The sequence below is a fragment of the Oncorhynchus clarkii genome, chromosome 5 (assembly GCF_045791955.1).
Source record: "Oncorhynchus clarkii lewisi isolate Uvic-CL-2024 chromosome 5, UVic_Ocla_1.0, whole genome shotgun sequence".
Classification (NCBI taxonomy): Eukaryota; Metazoa; Chordata; class Actinopteri; order Salmoniformes; family Salmonidae; genus Oncorhynchus; species Oncorhynchus clarkii.
In genome coordinates, this window is record NC_092151.1 from 83,338,403 (window position 1) to 83,361,245 (window position 22,843).

The 22,843-nt window shown below is 49.1% G+C and overlaps 1 protein-coding gene across 2 annotated transcripts in view; it reads right to left on the reverse strand.

Moving 5' to 3' along the window:
• Window positions 1–22,843, reverse strand: part of LOC139409470 (phosphodiesterase 4B, cAMP-specific a) — a 243,243-nt gene that overhangs the window by 67,735 nt on the left and 152,665 nt on the right. For both annotated transcript variants that reach the window (XM_071154648.1, XM_071154649.1), the window contains exons 2-5: window positions 19,562–19,756; window positions 10,705–10,741; window positions 10,510–10,580; window positions 1,250–1,299 (exon numbers count right to left, since the gene is read on the reverse strand). In XM_071154648.1, coding sequence (XP_071010749.1) covers window positions 1,250–1,299; window positions 10,510–10,580; window positions 10,705–10,741; window positions 19,562–19,756 — 353 coding nt within the window. The remainder of the gene's footprint in view (window positions 1–1,249; window positions 1,300–10,509; window positions 10,581–10,704; window positions 10,742–19,561; window positions 19,757–22,843) is intronic.

Consider the following 22,843-nt stretch of genomic DNA (forward strand, 5'->3'; position numbering starts at 1 on the left):
ACGAAAAATACGAGGAAAACTACTATTTACACAGGACAAGACAAACAAACGTCCGACTGCTACGCCATCTTGGATTATGATGCTAACCACTAATGAAAAGCCACACTTCTCCTGCTATGTTTAATCAACATTTTTCAGAGATCCTCTGTCTTGTCTTGCCAAGGGTGTGTGAGTGTGTTTGTGAGTGTGTGTGTATGTGTGTGTGTGACAAACAGTCTTCTCGTTATGGCAGGCTGCCCTCCTGACACTATCATACAAGGACACAGCCAGGAGTTCCCAGTCATGCACACATGAGTGTTTCTATCAAGGTGTTTATAAGATGTGGGCACAGAGACAATGGCCCCTTGTCTGTCTGCATCCCATTTCTTCTCCAGTCCGCTGAAGGAGCAAACACACACAAAGCTACTGTTGCTTTGTCCAGCCAGTGGTCCAATAGTCACACACTATCACGCACGCACGCACGCACACACACACACACACACACACACACACACACACACACACACACACACACACACACACACACACACACACACACACACACACACACACACACACACACACACACACACACACACACACACACACACATCATTGTCTCTACTCCATTACAGTACAATGAGCAGGATTCACATGATGTGTTTTCAGTGAGAAGTGAGAGATTTCCTGGTACTCCCCCATCAGAGCAGTCAGACTAAAAACAGGCTTGGGGGGGTGTTGTTACTAACACTGATGACAGAGCCAGGGAAGACAGCCAACGCATACTGTATGAGCAAATGAGAGGGGGGAGAGGGATGAGGTGAGGTAGGAGTTGAGGGAGGGGATGAGGGAGGAGAAACGAGAGGGGTGTGGGAGGTTGAGAGGTGTGGGGTAAGGGAGGGGTTGAGGGTGTAGGTAAGGTCTCAGGGATCAAGTGTAGACAAGATAGCAAGAGAAGAGAGAGAGGGACAGACGTAGGAGGAGAGGGAAGAGAGCGGGACAGACGGAGGAGGAGAGAGAAGAGAGAGAGACAGACAGAGGAGGAGAGAGACAAAAGGGTGAGACTGAGAGAGAAGAGAGAGGGACAGACATTGGAGGAGAGACACAGAAGGGAGAGATTGAAAGAGAAGAGAGACCGAGAGAATGGTCTTGACATTGATACATTATCTTAAGATTTAAGCTTAGGAAAACATATGGAAAGACAAACTAACATCCCTGTCTTTGGGACACCAGGTGCATTGCAGGAGAGAGTGATGCATTGTGGTCTTACCAGGCAGACAGACTCTTGTGATGGGAGGCTGAGTGGCCGCAGTGGACCTCCTGAGGAAAGAGAGAACATAAGTATGGATATGAAATACATTTTGATAGACCTACGTCATATCGTAACATTCTGATATGGCCAACCACATCTGGTAAGACTATATAGGTTAAGTCATTCTAAATGAGGAGTGACAGAAGAGATGAAAGACAGAGGAGAGGAGAGACAGAGGAGAGGAGACACAGAGGAGAGGAGAGACAGAGGAGAGGAGAGACAGAGAGGAGAGACAGCGGAGAGGAGAGACAGAGGAGAGGGGAGAAAGAGAGGGGAGACAGAGAGGAGAGACAGAGGAGAGGAGAGACAGAGGAGAGGAGAGACAGAGAGGAGAGACAGAGGAGAGGGGATACAGAGAGGGGAGACAGAGAGGGGAGACAGAGGAGAGGAAGACAGAGGAGAAGATAGACAGAGAGGAGAGAGAGGAGAGGAGAGGAGAGACAGAGGAGAGGAGAGACAGAGGAGAGGAGAGACAGAGAGGAGAGACAGAGGAGAGGGGAGATAGAGAGGGGAGACAGAGAGGAGAGACAGAGAGGAGAGACAGAGGAGAGGAGAGACAGAGGAGAGGAGGGACATGAGAGGAGAGACAGAGGAGAGGAGAGACAGAGGAGAGGAAAGACAGAGGAGAGGAGAGACAGAGGAGAGGAGAGGGGCGAGACAGAGGAGAGGAGAGACAGGGGAGAGGAGAGACAGAGGAGAGGAAAGACAGGAGAGACAGAGGAGAGGAGAGGAGAAACAGAGGAGAAGAGAGACAGGAGAGGAGAGACAGAGAGGAGAGACAGAGGAGAGACAGAGAAGAGGAAGACAGACGAGAGGAGAGACAGAGAGGAGAGACAGAGGAGAGACAGGGGAGAGGAGAGACAGAGGAGAGGAGAGACAGAGAGGAGAGACAGAGGAGAGACAGAGGAGAAGAGAGACGAGAGACGGAGGAGAGGAAAGACAGAGAGGAGAGACAGAGGAGAGACAGGGAAGAGGAGAGACAGAGAAGAGGAGAGACAGAGAGGAGAGACAGAGGAGAGGGGAGACAGAGAGGGGAGACAGAGAGGAGAGGAGAGACAGAGGAGAGGAGAGACAGAGGAGAGGAGAGACAGAGAGGAGAGACAGAGGAGAGGGGAGAAAGAGAGGGGAGACAGAGAGGAGAGACAGAGAGGAGAGACAAAGGAGAGGAGAGACAGGGGGGAGGAGAGACAGAGGAGAAGAGAGACAGAGGAGAGGAGAGACAGAGGAGAGGAGAGACAGAGGAGAGGAAGACAGCGGAGAAGAGAGACAGAGAGGAGAGACAGAGGAGAGGAGAGACAGAGGAGAGGATAGACAGAGAGGAGAGAGAGGAGAGGAGAGACAGAGGAGAGGAAGAAGGAGGAGAAGAGAGACAGAGGAGAGGAGAGACAGAGGAGAAGAGAGACCGGAGAGGAGAGACAGAGAGGAGAGACAGAGGAGAGACAGAGAAGAGGAAGACAGACGAGAGGAGAGACAGAGAGGAGGGACAGAGGAGAGACAGGGGAGAGGAGAGACAGAGGAGAGGAGAGACAGAGAGGAGAGACAGAGGAGAGGAGAGACAGAGGAGAGGAGAGACAGAGAGGAGAGACAGAGGAGAGGGGAGACAGAGAGGGGAGACAGAGAGGAGAGACAGAGGAGAGGAGAGACAGAGGAGAGGAGAGACAGAGAGGAGAGACAAATGAGAGGAGAGACAGAGGAGAGGAGAGACAGGGGAGAGGAGAGACAGAGGAGAAGAGAGACAGAGAGGAGAGACAGAGGAGAGGGGAGATAGAGAGGAGAGAGAGGAGAGGAGAGACAAATGAGAGGAGAGACAGAGGAGAGGAGAGACAGGGGAGAGGAGAGACAGAGGAGAAGAGAGACAGAGAGGAGAGACAGAGGAGAGGGGAGATAGAGAGGAGAGAGAGGAGAGGAGAGACAGAGGAGAGGAGAGACAGAGGAGAGGAAGAAGGAGGAGAAGAGAGACAGAGAGGAGAGAGAGGAGAGGAGAGACAGAGGAGAGGAGAGACAGAGGAGAGGAGAGACAGAGGAGAGGAGAGACATGAGAGGAGAGACATGAGAGGAGAGACAGAGGAGAGGAGAGACAGATGAGAGGAAAGACAGAGGAGAGACAGAGGAGAGGAGAGGAGAGAGGCGAGACAGAGGAGAGGAGAGACAGAGGAGAGGAGAGACAGAGGAGAGGAAAGACAGGAGAGACAGAGGAGAGGAGAGGAGAAACAGAGGAGAAGAGAGACAGGAGAGGAGAGACAGAGAGGAGAGACAGAGGAGAGACAGAGAAGAGGAAGACAGACGAGAGGAGAGACAGAGAGGAGAGACAGAGGAGAGACAGAGAGGAGAGACAGAGAGGAGAGACAGAGGAGAGACAGAGGAGAGACAGGGGAGAGGAGAGACAGAGGAGAGGGGAGACAGAGAGGGGAGACAGAGAGGAGAGGAGAGACAGAGGAGAGGAGAGACAGAGGAGAGGAGAGACAGAGAGGAGAGACAGAGGAGAGGGGAGAAAGAGAGGGGAGACAGAGAGGAGAGACAGAGAGGAGAGACAAAGGAGAGGAGAGACAGGGGGGAGGAGAGACAGAGGAGAAGAGAGACAGAGGAGAGGAGAGACAGAGGAGAGGAGAGACAGAGGAGAGGAAGACAGCGGAGAAGAGAGACAGAGAGGAGAGACAGAGGAGAGGAGAGACAGAGGAGAGGATAGACAGAGAGGAGAGAGAGGAGAGGAGAGACAGAGGAGAGGAAGAAGGAGGAGAAGAGAGACAGAGGAGAGGAGAGACAGAGGAGAAGAGAGACCGGAGAGGAGAGACAGAGAGGAGAGACAGAGGAGAGACAGAGAAGAGGAAGACAGACGAGAGGAGAGACAGAGAGGAGGGACAGAGGAGAGACAGAGGGAGAGGAGAGACAGAGGAGAGGAGAGACAGAGAGGAGAGACAGAGGAGAGGAGAGACAGAGGAGAGGAGAGACAGAGAGGAGAGACAGAGGAGAGGGGAGACAGAGAGGGGAGACAGAGAGGAGAGACAGAGGAGAGGAGAGACAGAGGAGAGGAGAGACAGAGAGGAGAGACAAATGAGAGGAGAGACAGAGGAGAGGAGAGACAGGGGAGAGGAGAGACAGAGGAGAAGAGAGACAGAGAGGAGAGACAGAGGAGAGGGGAGATAGAGAGGAGAGAGAGGAGAGGAGAGACAAATGAGAGGAGAGACAGAGGAGAGGAGAGACAGGGGAGAGGAGAGACAGAGGAGAAGAGAGACAGAGAGGAGAGACAGAGGAGAGGGGAGATAGAGAGGAGAGAGAGGAGAGGAGAGACAGAGGAGAGGAGAGACAGAGGAGAGGAAGAAGGAGGAGAAGAGAGACAGAGAGGAGAGAGAGGAGAGGAGAGACAGAGGAGAGGAGAGACAGAGGAGAGGAGAGACAGAGGAGAGGAGAGACATGAGAGGAGAGACATGAGAGGAGAGACAGAGGAGAGGAGAGACAGAGGAGAGGAAAGACAGAGGAGAGACAGAGGAGAGGAGAGGAGAGAGGCGAGACAGAGGAGAGGAGAGACAGAGGAGAGGAGAGACAGAGGAGAGGAAAGACAGGAGAGACAGAGGAGAGGAGAGGAGAAACAGAGGAGAAGAGAGACAGGAGAGGAGAGACAGAGAGGAGAGACAGAGGAGAGACAGAGAAGAGGAAGACAGACGAGAGGAGAGACAGAGAGGAGAGACAGAGGAGAGACAGAGAGGAGAGACAGAGAGGAGAGACAGAGGAGAGACAGAGGAGAGACAGGGGAGAGGAGAGACAGAGGAGAGGGGAGACAGAGAGGGGAGACAGAGAGGAGAGGAGAGACAGAGGAGAGGAGAGACAGAGGAGAGGAGAGACAGAGAGGAGAGACAGAGGAGAGGGGAGACAGAGAGGGGAGACAGAGAGGAGAGACAGAGAGGAGAGACAAAGGAGAGGAGAGACAGGGGGGAGGAGAGACAGAGGAGAAGAGAGACAGAGGAGAGGAGAGACAGAGGAGAGGAGAGACAGAGGAGAGGAAGACAGCGGAGAAGAGAGACAGAGAGGAGAGACAGAGGAGAGGAGAGACAGAGGAGAGGATAGACAGAGAGGAGAGAGAGGAGAGGAGAGACAGAGGAGAGGAAGAAGGAGGAGAAGAGAGACAGAGGAGAGGAGAGACAGAGGAGAAGAGAGACCGGAGAGGAGAGACAGAGAGGAGAGACAGAGGAGAGACAGAGAAGAGGAAGACAGACGAGAGGAGAGACAGAGAGGAGGGACAGAGGAGAGACAGGGGAGAGGAGAGACAGAGAGGAGAGACAGAGGAGAGGAGAGACAGAGGAGAGGAGAGACAGAGAGGAGAGACAGAGGAGAGGGGAGACAGAGAGGGGAGACAGAGAGGAGAGACAGAGGAGAGGAGAGACAGGGGAGAGGAGAGACAGAGGAGAAGAGAGACAGAGAGGAGAGACAGAGGAGAGGGGAGATAGAGAGGAGAGAGAGGAGAGGAGAGACAAATGAGAGGAGAGACAGAGGAGAGGAGAGACAGGGGAGAGGAGAGACAGAGGAGAAGAGAGACAGAGAGGAGAGACAGAGGAGAGGGGAGATAGAGAGGAGAGAGAGGAGAGGAGAGACAGAGGAGAGGAGAGACAGAGGAGAGGAAGAAGGAGGAGAAGAGAGACAGAGAGGAGAGAGAGGAGAGGAGAGACAGAGGAGAGGAGAGACAGAGGAGAGGAGAGACAGAGGAGAGGAGAGACATGAGAGGAGAGACATGAGAGGAGAGACAGAGGAGAGGAGAGACAGAGGAGAGGAAAGACAGAGGAGAGACAGAGGAGAGGAGAGGAGAGAGGCGAGACAGAGGAGAGGAGAGACAGAGGAGAGGAGAGACAGAGGAGAGGAAAGACAGGAGAGACAGAGGAGAGGAGAGGAGAAACAGAGGAGAAGAGAGACAGGAGAGGAGAGACAGAGAGGAGAGACAGAGGAGAGACAGAGAAGAGGAAGACAGACGAGAGGAGAGACAGAGAGGAGAGACAGAGGAGAGACAGAGAGGAGAGACAGAGAGGAGAGACAGAGGAGAGACAGAGGAGAGACAGGGGAGAGGAGAGACAGAGGAGAGGAGAGACAGAGAGGAGAGACAGAGGAGAAGAGAGACGAGAGACGGAGGAGAGGAAAGACAGAGAGGAGAGACAGGGGAGAGGAGAGACAGAGGAGAGGAGAGACAGAGGAGAGGAGAGACATAGAGGAGAGACAGAGGAGAGGAGAGACGAGAGGGAAGACAGAGAGGAGAGACAGAGGAGAGACAGAGAGGAGAGACAGAGGAGAGACAGAGGAGAGACAGAGAGGAGAGACAGAGGAGAGGAGAGACGAGAGACGGATGAGAGGAAAGACAGAGAGGAGAGACAGAGGAGAGACAGAGAAGAGAGACAGAGGAGAGACAGAGAGGAGAGACAGAGGAGAGGAGAAACAGAGAAGAGAGACAGAGGAGAGGAGAGACAGAGGAGAGGAGAGACAGAGGAGAGGAAAGACAGAGAGGAGAGACAGAGGAGAGGAGAGACAGAGGAGAGACAGAGGAGAGGAAAGACAGAGAGGAGAGACAGAGGAGAGGAAAGACAGAGAGGAGACAGAGGAGAGACAGAGGAGAGGAAAGACAGAGACGAGAGACAGAGGAGAGACAGATGAGAGGAGAAGCAGAGAGGAGAGACAGAGGAGAGGAGAGACAGAGAGGAGAGAGAGAAGAGGTAGACAGAGGAGAGGTAGACAGAGGAGAGGAGAGACAGAGGAGAGGTAGACAGAGGAGAGGAAAGACAGAGAGGAGAGACAGAGGAGAGGAGAGACAGAGAGGAGAGAGAGTAGAAGTAGACAGAGGAGAGGAGAGACAGAGGAGAGACAGAGGAGAGACAGAGGAGAGGAGAGACAGAGAGGAGAGAGAGAAGAGGTAGACAGAGGAGAGGTAGACAGAGGAGAATAAGAATGAGGCCAACATGTCCGTGAGGATTACAGTGAGAAGAGGACGGGAAAGAGAGAGAGATTAAGAAAGGCATCAGATAAATGAAGAATAAAAGGGGAATTGCTCTCAAAGCACACCTGCCTGATCTGATCTGTGTGTTTACGTGCGTGCATTTATTTTTATTTAACTAGGCAAGTCAGTTAAGAACAAATTCTTATTTACAATGACGGCCTAGGCACATTGGGTAACTGCCTTGTTCAGGGGCAGTAGGACAGATTTTTGCCTCGTCAGCTCGGGATTTGATGGGTTACTGACCCAACACTCTAACCATTAGGCTACCTGCCGCTCCGTGCATGCGTGTGCATGCATGAAAGTGTGTTTGTCCGCAAGTGTGTGTGTGCGCCTGCAAGCATGCATGCATGCAAGTATGTGTGTCTGAGTGTTTGTGTTCATTCCAGCATTCAAACATGTATGCATGACATGTGTGCATGCAAGTATGTGTCTGAAAGTACAATAAGCCGAATCTCAGTGTGTGTTCCTGCGAGGGTGCGTTCATGATGTGTGTTTGTGTGAGATTTGAATGTAGGTCAGGGAGACGTTGGTTTTCAATATGGCTATTCAACACAAGCTTTTTATGAACAGAGATTGTATTCCAGTATATTTACAGCATGCTAGAGGCAGAATACAGACTCCGTCAGGTGATATCTGAATGCAGGAGGAACGATGCCCTACATACAAATGCATACATAATACACATTTTCTGTTTTGTAATATTAGTCTGCAATATCAACTCAATGGAGAAGCTATGCGTTCAAGTCTGAGTCCCAGTCTGAGTCCCAGTCTGAGTCCCAGTCTGAGTCCCAGTTTGAATCACAGTCTGAATCACAGTCTGAATCACAGTCTGACTCAGTCTGAGTCCCAGTCTGATTCTAGAGGAGGATGTTCTGCACTTCATAGTAAGGCATATACAGTGGGGCAAAAAAAGTATTTAGTCAGCCACCAATTGTGCAAGTTCTCCCACTTAAAAACATGAGAGAGGCCTGCAATTTTCATCATAGGTACACTTCAACTATGACAGACAAAATTAGAAATCCAGAAAATCACATTGTAGGATTTTTAATGAATTTATTTGCAAATTATGGTGGAAAATAAGTATTTGGTCAACAACAAAAGTTTATCTCAATACTTTGTTATATACCCTTTGTTGGCAATGACAGAGGTTAAACGTTTTCTGTAAGTCTTCACAAGGTTTTCACACACTGTTGCTGGTATTTTGGCCCATTCCTCCATGCAGATCTCCTCTAGAGCAGTGATGTTTTGGGGCTGTTGCTGGGCAACACAAACTTTCAACTCCCTCCAAAGATGTTCTATGGGGTTGAGATCTGGAGATCCTTCGTTGACCGGGCGGTGTGTTTGGGATCATTGTCATGCTAAAAGACCCAGCCACGTTTCATCTTCAATGCCCTTGCTGATGGAAGGACGTTTTCACTCAAAGTCTCATGATACATGGCCCCATTCATTATTTCCTTTACACGGATCAGTCGTCCTGTTCCTTTGCAGAAAAACAGCCCCAAAGCATGATGTTTCCACCCCCATGCTTCACAGTAGGTATGGTGTTGTTTGGATTCAACTCAGCATTCTTTGTCCTCCAAACACGACGATTTGCGTTTTTACCAAAAAGTTATATTTTGGTTTCATCTGACCATATGACATTCTCCCAATCTTCTTCTGGATCAACCAAATGCTCTCTAGCAAACTTCAGACGGGCCTGGACATGTACTGGCTTAAGCAGGGGGACACGTCTGGCACTGTAGGATTTGAGTCCCTGGTGGCGTAGTGTGTTACTGATGGTAGGCTTTATTACTTTGGTCCCAGCTCTCTGCAGGTCATTCACTAAGTCCACCCGTGTGGTTCTGGGATTTTTGCAAACCGTTCTTGTGATCATTTTGACCTCACGGGGTGAGATCTTGCGTGGAGCCCCAGATCTAGGGAGATTATCAGTGGCCTTGTATGTCTTCCATTTCCTAATAATTGCTCCCACAGTTGATTTCTTCAAACCAAGCTGCTTACCTATTGCAGATTCAGTCTTCCCAGCCTGGTGCGGTGCAGGTCTACAATTTTGTTTCTGGTGTCCTTTGACAGCTCTTTGGTCTTGGCCATAGTGGAGTTTGGAGTGTGACTGTTTGAGGTTGTGGACAGGTGTCTTTTATACTGATAACAAGTTCAAATACAGGTAACGAGTGGAGGACAGAGGAGACTCTTAAAGAAGAAGTTACAGGTCTGTGAGAGCCAGAAATCTTGCTTGTTTGTAGGTGACCAAATACTTATTTTCCACCATAATTTGCAAATAAATTCATTAAAAATCCTACAATGTGATTTTCTGGATTTTTTCTCTAAAATTACAGGCCTCTCTCATCTTTTTAAGTGGGAGAACTTGCACAATTGGTGGCTGACTAAATACTTTTTTGCCCCACTGTAGGAATGTGATTCATGCATTGCCTATAATGTGTGGATTATGTTTTAGACATTTCAGACAGGCTTATAACAAAAATATGACTTAACAAGCACAACATAATCATTTAGATAAATGGCAGTTGAAATCAGGTTGAATTTACTCATATAAATGTACTTCCACCAATGAGATTTAGTATTTTGTTTATTTGACTAAAATATGAATGATCTGTGTCTGTGATAACGGGGTTGTTTTTCTCCCATCACCCCACAGCTAACCTGCTTCAAAAATAGTTCATACAGTGTCCTAATTGCTTGACGTAGTTAAAGTGTTTTCATGAGGAAAAAGAGAAAGCATGTGTTTAACATCCTGCTGTGCAGTGCACTACCTCTCGCCTGGCGTTAACATTACCCTTCGATAGAAAAACACAAGGAGCAGAAGGAATCTGGAGTGGAAACCTAGAATAATAAGACAGAGTTCATGTGTTCTACAGGCTGAGGATGGCGGCGACTGAGAAGGGCAACATCTTACGAGTTCCAACCCCACTTTGTCAAGCATTTCACAGTAAAGTCTATACCATTTGTAGGGTGCGCATGTGACAAATACAATTTGATTTCATTTGATGATGCGTTGAACAGTGAACAAGTTTAAATGCAAAGAGAAAAGCTCCAATAAGACAAGGCCGAGAGTGGGTGGAATAGGTAGCAACTGCCCTCTTGTGGATTGAGATACAAACTACAACACATTTACAGCTGCTGTGTATTGTCCTCCACAGCAGACATGAGACTCATTTGTATATTTATTTATGCATAATTCATTAGGTAGTGTTCTTAATCAGTCAGATAAACAATAACACCGGACACTTACTTGTTTGAAGCACATTGGACATTGGTCAGGACTGTGAAGTTATTTCTTACACTTCGAAGGCTTGCGAGGACCTGGACAGAAACAGAACACGTTTAGCCATTACTTACACCAGCAAGTATGGAAAGACACAGATGTTCTGAATGTAGGGGTGTTAGCGGCTGGGTTTAAGGACAGGTGAGCTGGGATCATATTTACCTGAGCAAAAGGCGTTACTATCAGGTCATCACCATGTCTGTAAACACAAACAAAAACATGTCAACAACACATCCTGAACATCATTCAGAAAGCATTCCTAAGACTGTTAACAGTGTCATACACACAGGTTTAATGGGCTCAATCAGTCCACTGTTTCAACACCAGGGGAAAGAACGTATCTTTAAACCACATCCAGGGAGGTAGTCATTTTGAAAATATGTGTCAGTTATGAGTAACGAAGGTCCCAATTCCCTAAACTGTGCCTGTAGTTAAGCCTTTGAGGACAAACAGGAATCTTGTGACTGACCAACAGCCAAATGACCTCTACGTACCCCACAGACAAATGACCCCTACTGTACGTACCCCACAACCAAATTAGCCCTACAGTGGTTCTTCCGTTAAAAGTTGCATCATACTCTCGTGTGGCGCAGCGGTCTAAGGCACTGCATCTCAGTGCAAGAGATGTCACTACAGACCCTGTTCCAATTCCAGGCTGTATCACAACCGGCAGTGAATGGGAGTCTGTCACGCCCTGACCATAGAGAGACTTTTTATTCTCTATTTTGGTTAGGTCGGGGTGTGACTAGGGGGGGTGTTCCTATCTAGGTGTTTTATTTCTATGTTGGCCTGGTATGGTTCCCAATCAGAGGCAGCTGTTTATCGTTGTCTCTGATTGGGGATCATATTTAGGCAGCCACTTCCCCACTGTGTTTTGTGGGATCTTGTTTTGACCAGTGCATGTTGTACCTCTTATGTTACGGTTCGTTGTTGGTTTCCTTTTTGTTTTTGTAAGTTTAACAAAAATAAAGATGTGGAATTCAGAGCACGCTGCGCCTTGGTCCGTCTCTCCACACAACCGTGACAGAGTCCAATTGTCACGAATTCCACCGAAGATGGCTCCTCTCCCTGTTCGGGCGGCGTTTGGCGGTCGTTGTCGATGGTCTACTAGCGGCCTTTTTCCTTTTCTTTTTGTTATGTCTTTTTTTTGTTTCACCTGGTTTCATTTTGGTTAATTAGGGGGGTATTTATCTCAAAATTTCCTTTGGGTTTTTGTGCGGGATTGTTTTTGTTTGACTGTCAGTTAGTTTTGGGTTGCATTTTCTTTAGTTCATTTTTAACAGGTGGTTTTTCCCTGGACTGTGTCTGAGTAGGGTTTTGTGGCTACTGTTGTAGTCCGGTGTCCTGTTAGTTTGAGCTAGTTTAATAAAACACCCTTTTCTTTGGAACTTGTTTCTCTTGCGCCTGACTCCACACCCACATCTCCTTGGGGAGATCTGACAGAATCCCTCACCAGAAATAATGGAGTCAGCAGGAGCGGACGCGCCCACCCCGTCCATGGAGGAGCGTGTCCAACAGCATACAGCGGTATTACACCGTTTGGGGACAGCGATGGATCAGGTGTTGGCGAGAATGGAGAGATGGGAAAAGAGCGGCCTAGCCTACCTCATCTTCAGCCACTCTCCAGCCTGCACCACCATCTTCTCCGGCGGCATCTGGCCCCAGCAGGATTCGGCTCGCTCTCCCGAGGGACTACAATGGGACGGCTGCCAGGTGTAAGGGATTCCTGCTCCAGCTGGAGTGTTACCTCGCGACCGTTCACCCGACTCCCTCGGGAGAGGAGAGTGTCAACGTCCTCGTCTCCTGCCTTTCGGGCAAAGCCCTGGAGTGGGCCAACACGGTCTGGGAGGGCCCGGACTTGGCGAGGGACCATTACCCAGAGTTCACCCGCCGCTTCCGGGCGGTGTTCGATCACCCACCAGAGGGCAAGGGCGGGTGAATGGCTGTTTCACTTAAGGCAGGAGACGAGGAGCGTACAGGATTTCGCGCTGGAGTTCCGGACTCTGGCCACCAGCGTGGGTGGAATGACAGGGCCCTGATGGACCATTATAGGTGTAGCCTGCGGGAGGACGTCCGCAGAGAGCTAGCCTGTCGTAACCCCACTCTCACTCTGAACCAACTAATAGACATGTCCATCAGCTCGCGGGCGTCCCGATCAGGGTCTGTTCGTTCCACCTCCCAGCGCTCCTGCTCCGACACCCATGGAGTTTGGGGGTGCTGCTGCTAGGGCCACCGGAGGAGGAGCCTCTTCCTGCACCAGTTGTGGTCGGAGAGGACACACTGCTGACCGGTGCTGGAGGAGCTCGTCTGGGAGTCGAAAGGGCAGGCAGAGCACAGCTCGAACACTTCAGGTGAGTCAGCACCCGGCTCACCCAGAGCCCCCTGTATATGTATGTGTTGATTTCCTTTCCTGAGTTTTCCCCTCATTTCCAGCAGAAGGCGCTAGTCGATTCAGGCGCAGCGGGGAGTTTTATGGACTGCGGATTTGTGCTTAAGTTAGGGATTCCCTTGGTTCAGATGGACCAACCCTTCCCCGTGCACAGCCTAGATAGTCGACCGTTAGGGTCAGGGCTGATCAGGGAGGCCACGGTTCCACTGGACATGGTGATGCAGGGGCGTCATGAGGAGCGGATTAGTCTCTTCCTCATTGATTCTCCTGCGTTTGCAGTGGTGCTGGGAATTCCCTGGTTGGCTTATCACAATCCTAACATTTCGTGGAAACAGGGGCTCTTAAGGGGTGGTCAGAGGAGTGCTCAGGTAGGTGTGTGGGAGTTTCCATAGGTGCAACGATGGTGGAGAGTCCAGACCAAGTCTCCACCGTGCGCATCCCCCCCGAATATGCCGATTTGGCTATCGCCCTTTGTAAAAAGAGAGCGACCCAATTACCAACACATCGACGAGGGGATTGTGCGATAAACCTCCAGGTAAACGCTGCACTTCCCAGGAGTCACATGTATCCCTTGTCACAGGAGGAGAGGGTGGCTATGGAGACATATGTCACCGAATCTTTGGGACAGTGGTACATTCGGCCCTCCACATCACCTGTCTCCTCGAGTTTCTTTTTTGTGAAGAAGAAGGAGGGAGGTCTGTGTCCGTGCATTGACTATAGAGGTCTAAATTCCATCACAGTGGGGTTCAGTTACCCACTACCTCTCATCTCCACGGTGGTGGAGTTATTCCACGGAGCTCGCTTCTTCACACAACTGGATCTTAGGAGCGCGTATAACTAAAACCAAGATATCAGGCAAATATTCGACAGGTAATTTAAAGGCTGAACGTGTAGTAGGGAGATGAGTGGAAAACCGCATTTAGTACCACATCTGGCCATTATGAGTACCTCGTCATGACGTATGGGTCGAAAAATGATCCAGGCGTTTTCCAATCCTTTGTTGATGAGATTCTCAGGGATCTGCACGGGCAGGGTGTAGTGGTTTACATCGATGACATACTGATCTATTCCGCCACACGCGCATGTGTCTCTTGTGCACAAGTTACTTGGGCGACAGTTGGAGCATGACCTGTACGTCAAGGCTGAGAAATGTGTGTTCTCCAAACAAGCCGTTTCTTTCCTAGGGTATCGCATTTCCACATCTTGGGTGGTGATGGAGTGTGACCGTATTTCGGCCGTGCGTAATTGGCTGACTCCGACCATGGTAATAGAGGTGCAGCGGTTCTTAGGGTTTGCCAATTACTACCGGAGGTTTATCCAGAGTTTTGGGCAGGTGGCTGCTCCCACTGCTGCATGCCGGTGCATTTGCGGTGGTCGGCGGAGGCGGACAGAGCTTTTGGTCATCTGAAGGCGTTGTTTACCGATGCTCCCGTATTGGTGCATCCGGACCCCTCTTTGGCATTCATAGTGGAGGTGGACGCGTCCGAGGCTGGTGTTGGAGCCGTGCTATTACAGCGCTCGGGCACACCCCTGAAGCTTCGTCCCTGCGCTTTCTTTTCGAGGTAGCTCAGTCCGGCGGAGCGAAACTATGATGTGGGGGATCGGGAGTTGCTGGCTGTGGAAAAAGCTCTGAAGGTGTGGAGACATTGGCTTGAGGGGACGAAACACTATTTTCTCATCTGGACTGACCACTGTAATCTGGAGTACATCCGGGGGGCGAGGAGACCGAATCCGCGCCAGGCAAGGTGGGCAATGTTTTTTTTAACCAGATTTCGCTTCACTATCTCTTACAGACCAGGTTCCCGTAACGTGAAGACCAACGCACTGTCCCGTCTCTATGATACCGAGGTGCGGCCCATCGATCCCACCCACATACTTCCGGCCTCTTGACTGGTGGCACCGGTGTTATGGGAGGTGGACGCGGACATTGGTTAGAACCTCCTCCACCACAGTGTCCAGCAGGTCGGAGGTACGTCCCACTTGGTGTTCGTGATAGATTGATCAGGTGGGCCCACACGCTACCCTCCTCTGGTCATCCAGGGATCGAGAGGACAGTGCAGGCTCTTAGGGGGAAGTACTGGTGGCCCACCTTGGCTAAGGATGTGAGGGTTTATGTTTCCTCCTGTTTGGTGTGCGCTCAGTGTAAGGCTCCTAGACAACTGCCTAGAGGGAAGTTACAGCCCCTCCCCAATCCACATCGGCCTTGGTCACACCTGTCTGTGGACTTTCTTACAGATCTTCCTCCGTCACAGGGGAACACTACAATCCTGGTCGTTGTGGATCGGTACTCTAAGTCTTGCCGTCTCCTCCCTTTGCCCGGTCTCCCTACGGCCTTACAAACTGCAGAGGCCCTGTTTACACACGTCTTCCGGCACTAGGGGGTGCCTGAGGATATAGTTTCTGATCGGGGTCCCCAGTTCACTCCCAGCTGTTTGGAAGGCGTTCATTGAGTGTCTGGGGGGTCTCGATCAGCCTGACCTCTGGTTTTCACCCCAAGAGTAATGGGTAGGTGGAAAGAGTGAACCAGGATGTGAGCAGGTTTCTGCGGTCGTATTGCCAGGACCGGCCTGGAGAGTGGGCGAGGTTCGTCCCATGGGCCGAGATGGTCCAGAATTGACTTCGCCACTCCTCCACGGACCTGTTGCCGTTTCAGTGCGTGTTGGGCTATCAGCCGGTCCTGAGAGTAATTGGCATCAGAGTCAAACCAAGGATCCATCTGTGGAGGATTGGGTGCAGCGTTCAAAGGAGACCTGGAGAGCCGTCCAGAAGCGACAGAAGTTGAGCGCTGACCACCACCGTAGTGAGGCCTCCATATTCGCATCGGGGGACAGGGTATGGCTCTCGACCCGAAACCTGCCTCTCCGCCTGCCCTGCCGGAAGCTGGGTCCACGGTTTGTGGGGCCATTTAAAGTCTTGAGGAGAATAAACGAGGTGTGTTATAGGTTACAGCTCCCCTCTTACTATCGTTTTAACCCCTCGTTTCATGTGTCTCTCCTCAGGCCGGTGGTAGCTGGTCCACTACAGGGCGTTGAGGTGCGGGAGGTCACTCCGCCCCCCCTGGACATCGAGGGGGGTCCGGCATACACTGTACGGTCCATCCTGGTCTCTAGACGTCGGGTGGGGTGCCTGCAGTACCTCGTGGATTGGGAGGGGTACGGTCCGGAGGAGAGGTGCTGGGTGCCGATGGGGGACATCTTGGACCCATCTCTGCTGGGTGAGTTCCACCACCTCCATCCTGATCGCCCTGCGCCTCGCCCTCCGGGTCGTCCTCGAGGCAGGTGTCGGCGCACTGCAGGAGCTACGCGTTTTTTGTACTGTCACGACTTCCACCGAAGGTGGCTCCTCTCCCTGTTCAGGCGGCGCTCGGCGGTCGTCGTTGCCGGTCTACTAGCTGCCACCGATCCTTTTTCCATTTCTTTTGGTTATGTCTGTTTTGTGTTTCACCTGGTTTCATTTTGGTTAATTAGGGGGGTATGTATCTGGACTTTTCGTTTGGGTTTTTGTGCGGGATTGTTTTCGTTTGACTGTCAGTTAGTTTTGGGTTGCGTTTTCTTTAGTTCATTTTTAACAGGCGGTTTTTCCCTGGACTGTGTCTGAATGGGGTTTTGTGGCTACTGTTGTGGTCTGGTGTCCTGTTATTTTGAGCTTGTTTAATAATACGCACTTTTCCTTCGGCACTTGTTCCTCCTGCGCCTGACTCCACACCCACATCTCCTTGGGGAGATCTGACACCCATAGGGCGGCACACAATTGGCCCAACGTCGTCCAGGTTAGGGGAGGGTTTGCCCAGGGTAGACCGCCATTGTAAATAAGAATTTGTTCTGAACTGACTTGCCTAGTTAAATAAATGTCAAATGAAAATAAATACTGCAGCACAGCACAGCTTGCAGGATGGTACAGCATGTTACAGCACATCACGTCATAGTATTTTATTGTCAGCCATTGTTCCCGTTAATTCTCGTTGAAACCACCAATGGGCATCTTTGAAGGCGTCTTCATGAAGCTTGCTTACTTTCCCAAATTATCCTACAGAGGTCCACACAGACCAGACGTTTTGATTTTTATACCCTATCAGAGGTCCACGCAGACCAGACGTTTTGATTGTTATACCCTATCAGAGGTCCACGCAGACCAGACGTTTTGATTGCTATACCCTATCAGAGGTCCACGCAGACCAGACGTTTTGATTGCTATACCCTATCAGAGGTCCATGCAGACCAGATGTTTTGATTGTTGTACCCTATCAGAGGTCCACACAGACCAGACATTTTGATTGTTATACCCTATCAGAGGTCCATGCAGACCAGATGTTTTGATTGCAATACCCTATCAGAGGTCCACGCAGACCAGATGTTTTGATTGTTAAACCCTATCAGAGGTCCACGCAGACCAGACGTTTTGATTGCTATACCCTATCAGAGGTCCATGCAGACCAGATGTTTTGATTGCTATAACCTATCTGAAAGAGCAGAACAAGTTAATGGGTTGGCGACCCCCCTTGGGTTGTGCCGTGGCGGAGATCTTTGTGGGCTATACTCGGCCTTGTCTCAGGATGGTAAGTTGGTGGTTGAAGATATCCCTCTAGTGGTGTGGGGGCTGTGCTTTGGCAAAGTGGGTGGGGTTATATCCTTCCTGTTTGGTCCTGTCCGGGGGTGTCCTCGGATGGGGCCACAGTGTCTCCTGACCCCTCCTGTCTCAGCCCCCAGTATTTATGCTGCAGTAGTTTATGTGTCGGGGGGCTAGGGTCAGTTTGTTATATCTGGAGTACTTCTCCTGTCCTATTTGGTGTCCTGTGTGAATTTAAGTGTGATCTCTCTAATTCCCTCTTTCTTTCTCTCTCTCGGAGGACCTGAGCCCTAGGACCATGCCTCAGGACTACCTGACATGATGACTCCTTGCTGTCCCCAGTCCACCTGGCCGTGCTGCTGCTCCAGTTTCAACTGTTCTGCCTTATTATTATTTGACCATGCTGGTCATTTATGAACATTTGAACATCTTGGCCATGTTCTGTTATAATCTCCACCCGGCACAGCCAGAAGAGGACTGGCCACCCCACATAGCCTGGTTCCTCTCTAGGTTTCTTCCTAGGTTTTGGCCTTTCTAGGGAGTTTTTCCTAGCCACCGTGCTTCTACACCTGCATTGCTTGCTGTTTGGGGTTTTAGGCTGGGTTTCTGTACAGCACTTTGAGATATCAGCTGATGTACGAAGGGCTATATAAATAAATATGATTTGATTTGATGAGTTTCGTTGACATGAAGCAACTATAGCCTCAGCTACTATAGCACAGAGAAATACATCTTAAAACATGCTATTTTTTTTCTTTTGAAATAAATTGTCTTAGTATCATGTTTGGTAGGCTACTCTTTGAGTCCCAGCTAATCTACTGTTAATATGCATACCGCGCAGCAGAGCTTCATGGAGCTTGGAGGATGACATGTTCAGTAAGTTTTTATATTTTATGATATTTATCTTAATGTAGGCCTACTGATAGTGTAAAATAAATGTATTTCAGTAAATTCTGAGACAGGTGGGTTCTAGGTTTTTATTGAAATGACATGGAGCTATCATTAGTATCATTAGTAGGCAAACATCCATTAAACATCCATAAATACATTTCAAGTCCCTAAAATGTTCATTAACTTGGCAAGAGGCTTTTGTCCTGCTAATAGCCCACCATGGGTGGATGGCTTCTTTTGTATTCCAATGTATTGAATGGATATGTTAATTCCAGTCATTTACCATTCTCATTCTCGGAGTGGAAATGTTTGTAGAGTTCACAACCTGCTACACTTGTGAGAAACATGTATTCAAAATGCCTTCAGCTCACATTGTAAAGTGTTGGGTGGCGCACTGATAGCCTGTAGCCTGCACCTAAATGGTGAATGGGAGGCGCACTTCAATTACCAGTTGAAGAATAAAAATAGACACACAGGCCAATTTAATTCCACTAAATTATGCAAATTATTCTATAGACCGATAAGCACAAAGTTCAAATGTATTTACACCAAGAAATTAGAGCCAGAAATTCTGGGATTTTTGTAGGGTGAATTACTATGTGGATTATAATACATTTACATATTTGTAGGGGTTGTTGCATTTGTCATTGTATCTGGATTAGCTATTATGAGGGTTTCGGCTGGCTATTGCCCAATTTAATGGCTCATCAATGCGTGAACTGCTGTGATGTCCATCACTACTGTTAGCAGAGAACTGTATTCTAAAAATAAAAACACAGCATCTACAGTGGTAGAAATATATGAATAAAAAACTAAAAACTGTTTAAAAATGCATATGTTTAATAGGCTAATGTGCAGTGTGACAAAAATCAACAGGACAATGAGATGTTTGCTATACTCTACATAATAAACATAGTAAAGTGCCTAGTTCCTTCGATAAGGGAGAGGCTTGCTAAAAATGATGTCTGTTCTCTTTGGTCGCAATGAAAAAATTCTGAGATAAATGGTAACTAAAACAAACTCATCAGAACAACCAGATCACTTCATGGTGTGTGTGTGTGTGTGTGTGTGTGTGTGTGTGTGTGTGTGTGTGTATGTGTGAGAAGAGTGTTTGTAAGTGAGTGCATGTGCACGTGCATGTGCCTGCATGTGCGTGCGTGTGTGGTAACTTACAGTTCGGATGCGATGGAGGAGTTTCGGGACATGGACTTGGGCGAGAGTTCGTAGTCACTGTCTGAGCGGTAGAGGAAGGACTCTCTGCGCTGGTTGTGTCCAGGGAAGTTGGTGTGTAGGACCAGGCCTGACCCGGGAGACGCTGAAGGGTCCAATGGACTGCAGCTGGCTGATGGGCCATTCTCCACGTCAAAGCTGCAACACAATACATAGAAAACATAATGTTACTAACAAAGTTACTACATCTATCTTTCCACTGGTCCTGCGAGAGCATGACGCTTGCAACGCCAAGGGTCGTGGGTTTGATTCCTGCTGGGGCCACCAGTACATCAAATGTATGCACACATGACTGTACTGTAAGTCACTTTGGATAAAATAGTTAATTGGCATTTATTATTATCATTCTATATATGGCATTACTTTCCATCTACAGGCCAGAACCAAACAGAAGCCTGGGCTTCTACTTTGGTCCCTGTATGTACAACCAACTGACACTACAAATGACGTTCCTATGGGAAATAAAAGTTGTTCTAATTCTAGTTCCTCTAATTTCAGGTTTGCAAATTCTGCAATTCTGCAATTCTAGACTACATTATGAAGATGGTCTGGAATGGCAACTTTCCATCATTGGTTTGCATTGTGTCAACAGAGACAGATAACATATGAATTGGAATCTGCCTTGTAAAAACACAAGTTGCTGTATCATACAAACAATGACATTACTGTTCATGTGAGTACTCTGTGACAACAAGATTCATGTGAGTACTTTGTGACATTAAGATTCATGTGAGTACTCGTTGACATCACTGTTCATGTGTACTCTGTGACAACAAGATTCATGTGAGTACTTTGTGACATTAAGATTCATGTGAGTACTCGTTGACATCACTGTCCATGTGTACTCTGTGACATTACGATTCATGTGAGTACTCTGTGACATCAAGATTAATGTGAGTACTCTGTGACATCAAGATTCATGTGAGTACTCTGTGACCTCCCAGAGAACACAGAGAACAATGAAATGATGAGACCATCAGAGCCACATTCAGACTTCAAACAGTATTTCATAATAAACATCCAAGACTGAGATATGCTGTGATTCTAGTTTTAATTCTAACAGGAAATACTACACATCGATTCCAGGTTAGTAGACAGGTTAGTGACACATCATGAAACTCTAGGCATAACTGACAAAAACTGGGGAGAGAAATGATAACATAGATGTTGCTATTCCAATCAGAACAGGGGTGGAGGGTAAGAGAGAGGGATATTAACAAAAAATCCCTGGAGAGAGATCATGTTTCTGGGGAGGGAGGGAGGGAGGGAGAGATGGGGAAGTGAGCGGTCACTGCAGGAGGCTCCGCAAAGAGGAGGGGTCTTCTGGTGCACACGCACACACACACACACACACACACACACACACACACACACACACACACACACACACACACACACACACACACACACACACACACACACACACACACAAGGCTATCAGATCATCAACACAGGGTCCCCACAAGGGTGCGTGCTCAGCCCCCTCCTGTACTCCCTGTTCACCCATGACTGCGTGGCCTTGCATGTCTCCAACTCAATCATCAAGTTTGCAGATGACACAGTAGTAGGCCTGATTACCAACGAGACAGCCTACAGAGAGGAGGTGAGGGCCCTGGGAGTATGGTGTCAGGAAAGCAACCTCTCACTCAATGTCAACCAAACAAAGGAGATGATCGTGGACTTCAGGAAACAGCAGAGGGAGCACAGTGGAGAAGGTGGAAAGCTTTAAGTTCCTTGGCATACACATCACTGATGACCTGAAATGGTCCACCCACACAGACAGTGTGGTGAAGAAGGCGCAATAGCACCTCTACAACCTCAGGAGGCTGAAGAAATGTGTCTTGTCACCTAAAACCCTCAAACTTTTCCAGATGCACAATTGAGAGCATCCTGTCGGGCTGCATCACCGCCTGGTACGGCAACTGCACCGCCTGCAACCACAGGGCCCTCCAGAGGGTGGTGCGGTCTGCCCAACGCATCACTGGGGGAAAAAAATACCTGCCCTCTATGACACCTACAGCACCCAATGTCACTGGAAGCCCAAAAAGATCATCAAGGACAACAACCACCGAGCCACTGCCTGTTCACACAGCTATCATCCAGAAGGCGAGGTCAGTACAGGTGCATCAAAGCTGGGACCGAGAGACTGAAAAACAGCTTCTATCTCAAGGCCATCAGACTGTTAAATAGCCATCACTAGCCGGCTTCCACTCGGTTACTCAACCCTGCACCTTAGAGTCTACTGCCCTATGTACATAGACTTGGAATCACTGGCCACTTTAATAATGGAACACCAGTCACTTTAATAATGTTACATACTTCTTTACTCATCCCATATGTATATACTGTATTCTATACTACTGTATTTTAGTCAATGCCACTCCAACATTGCTCAATCTAATATTTATCTGTTTCTTAATTCCATTAGTTTACTTTTATGTTTGTGTGTATTGTTGTGAATTGTTAGATATTACTGCACTGTTGGAGCTAGGAACACAAGCATTTTGCTACACCCACAATAACATCTGCTAAATATGTGTATGTGACCAATACAATTTGAATTGATTTGATTTAAAAGACACCATCTGATTCAGGAAACCAGCCTGGAGCCACAGATGCATGTTTGCGACCTGTGTAAGAACAGGATGCAGTGATGTGTGTGTGTATGTATCCATAATGATTTCATAATTTAATGAATACAAAATACAAAAGAACAAGAGAATCAAAAAGAAAACCGAAACAGTCCCGAACGCAAAAACACAACATAGAAAACAGAACATAGACAACCCACCCAACTCACGCCCTGACCAAACTAAAACAAAAACATAACAAAGGACCTAAGGTCACCCCAACTCACGCCCTGACCATACTAAAACAAAAACATAACAAAGGACCTAAGGTCCCCCCCCCCCCCCACCACCCAAAGGTGCGGACTCTGGCCGCAAAACCTGAACCTATAGGGGAGGGTCTGGGTGGGTGTCTGTCCGCGGTGGCGGCTCTGGCGCGGGACGTGGACCCCACCACCATAGTCTTTGTCCGCCTCCTCAACCGCCTCCGTGGCCTCTTTCGAGCGGCTACACTCACCGCCGACCTCGGACTGGGGACCCTAGCAATGGGTCTCGAATGGACGAGAGATTCCGGCAGCGCCGGACAGGCGGGAGACTCTGGCAGCGCTGGGCAGGAGGAAGGCTCTGGCAGCGCTGGACAGGCGGGAGCACCTGTAGG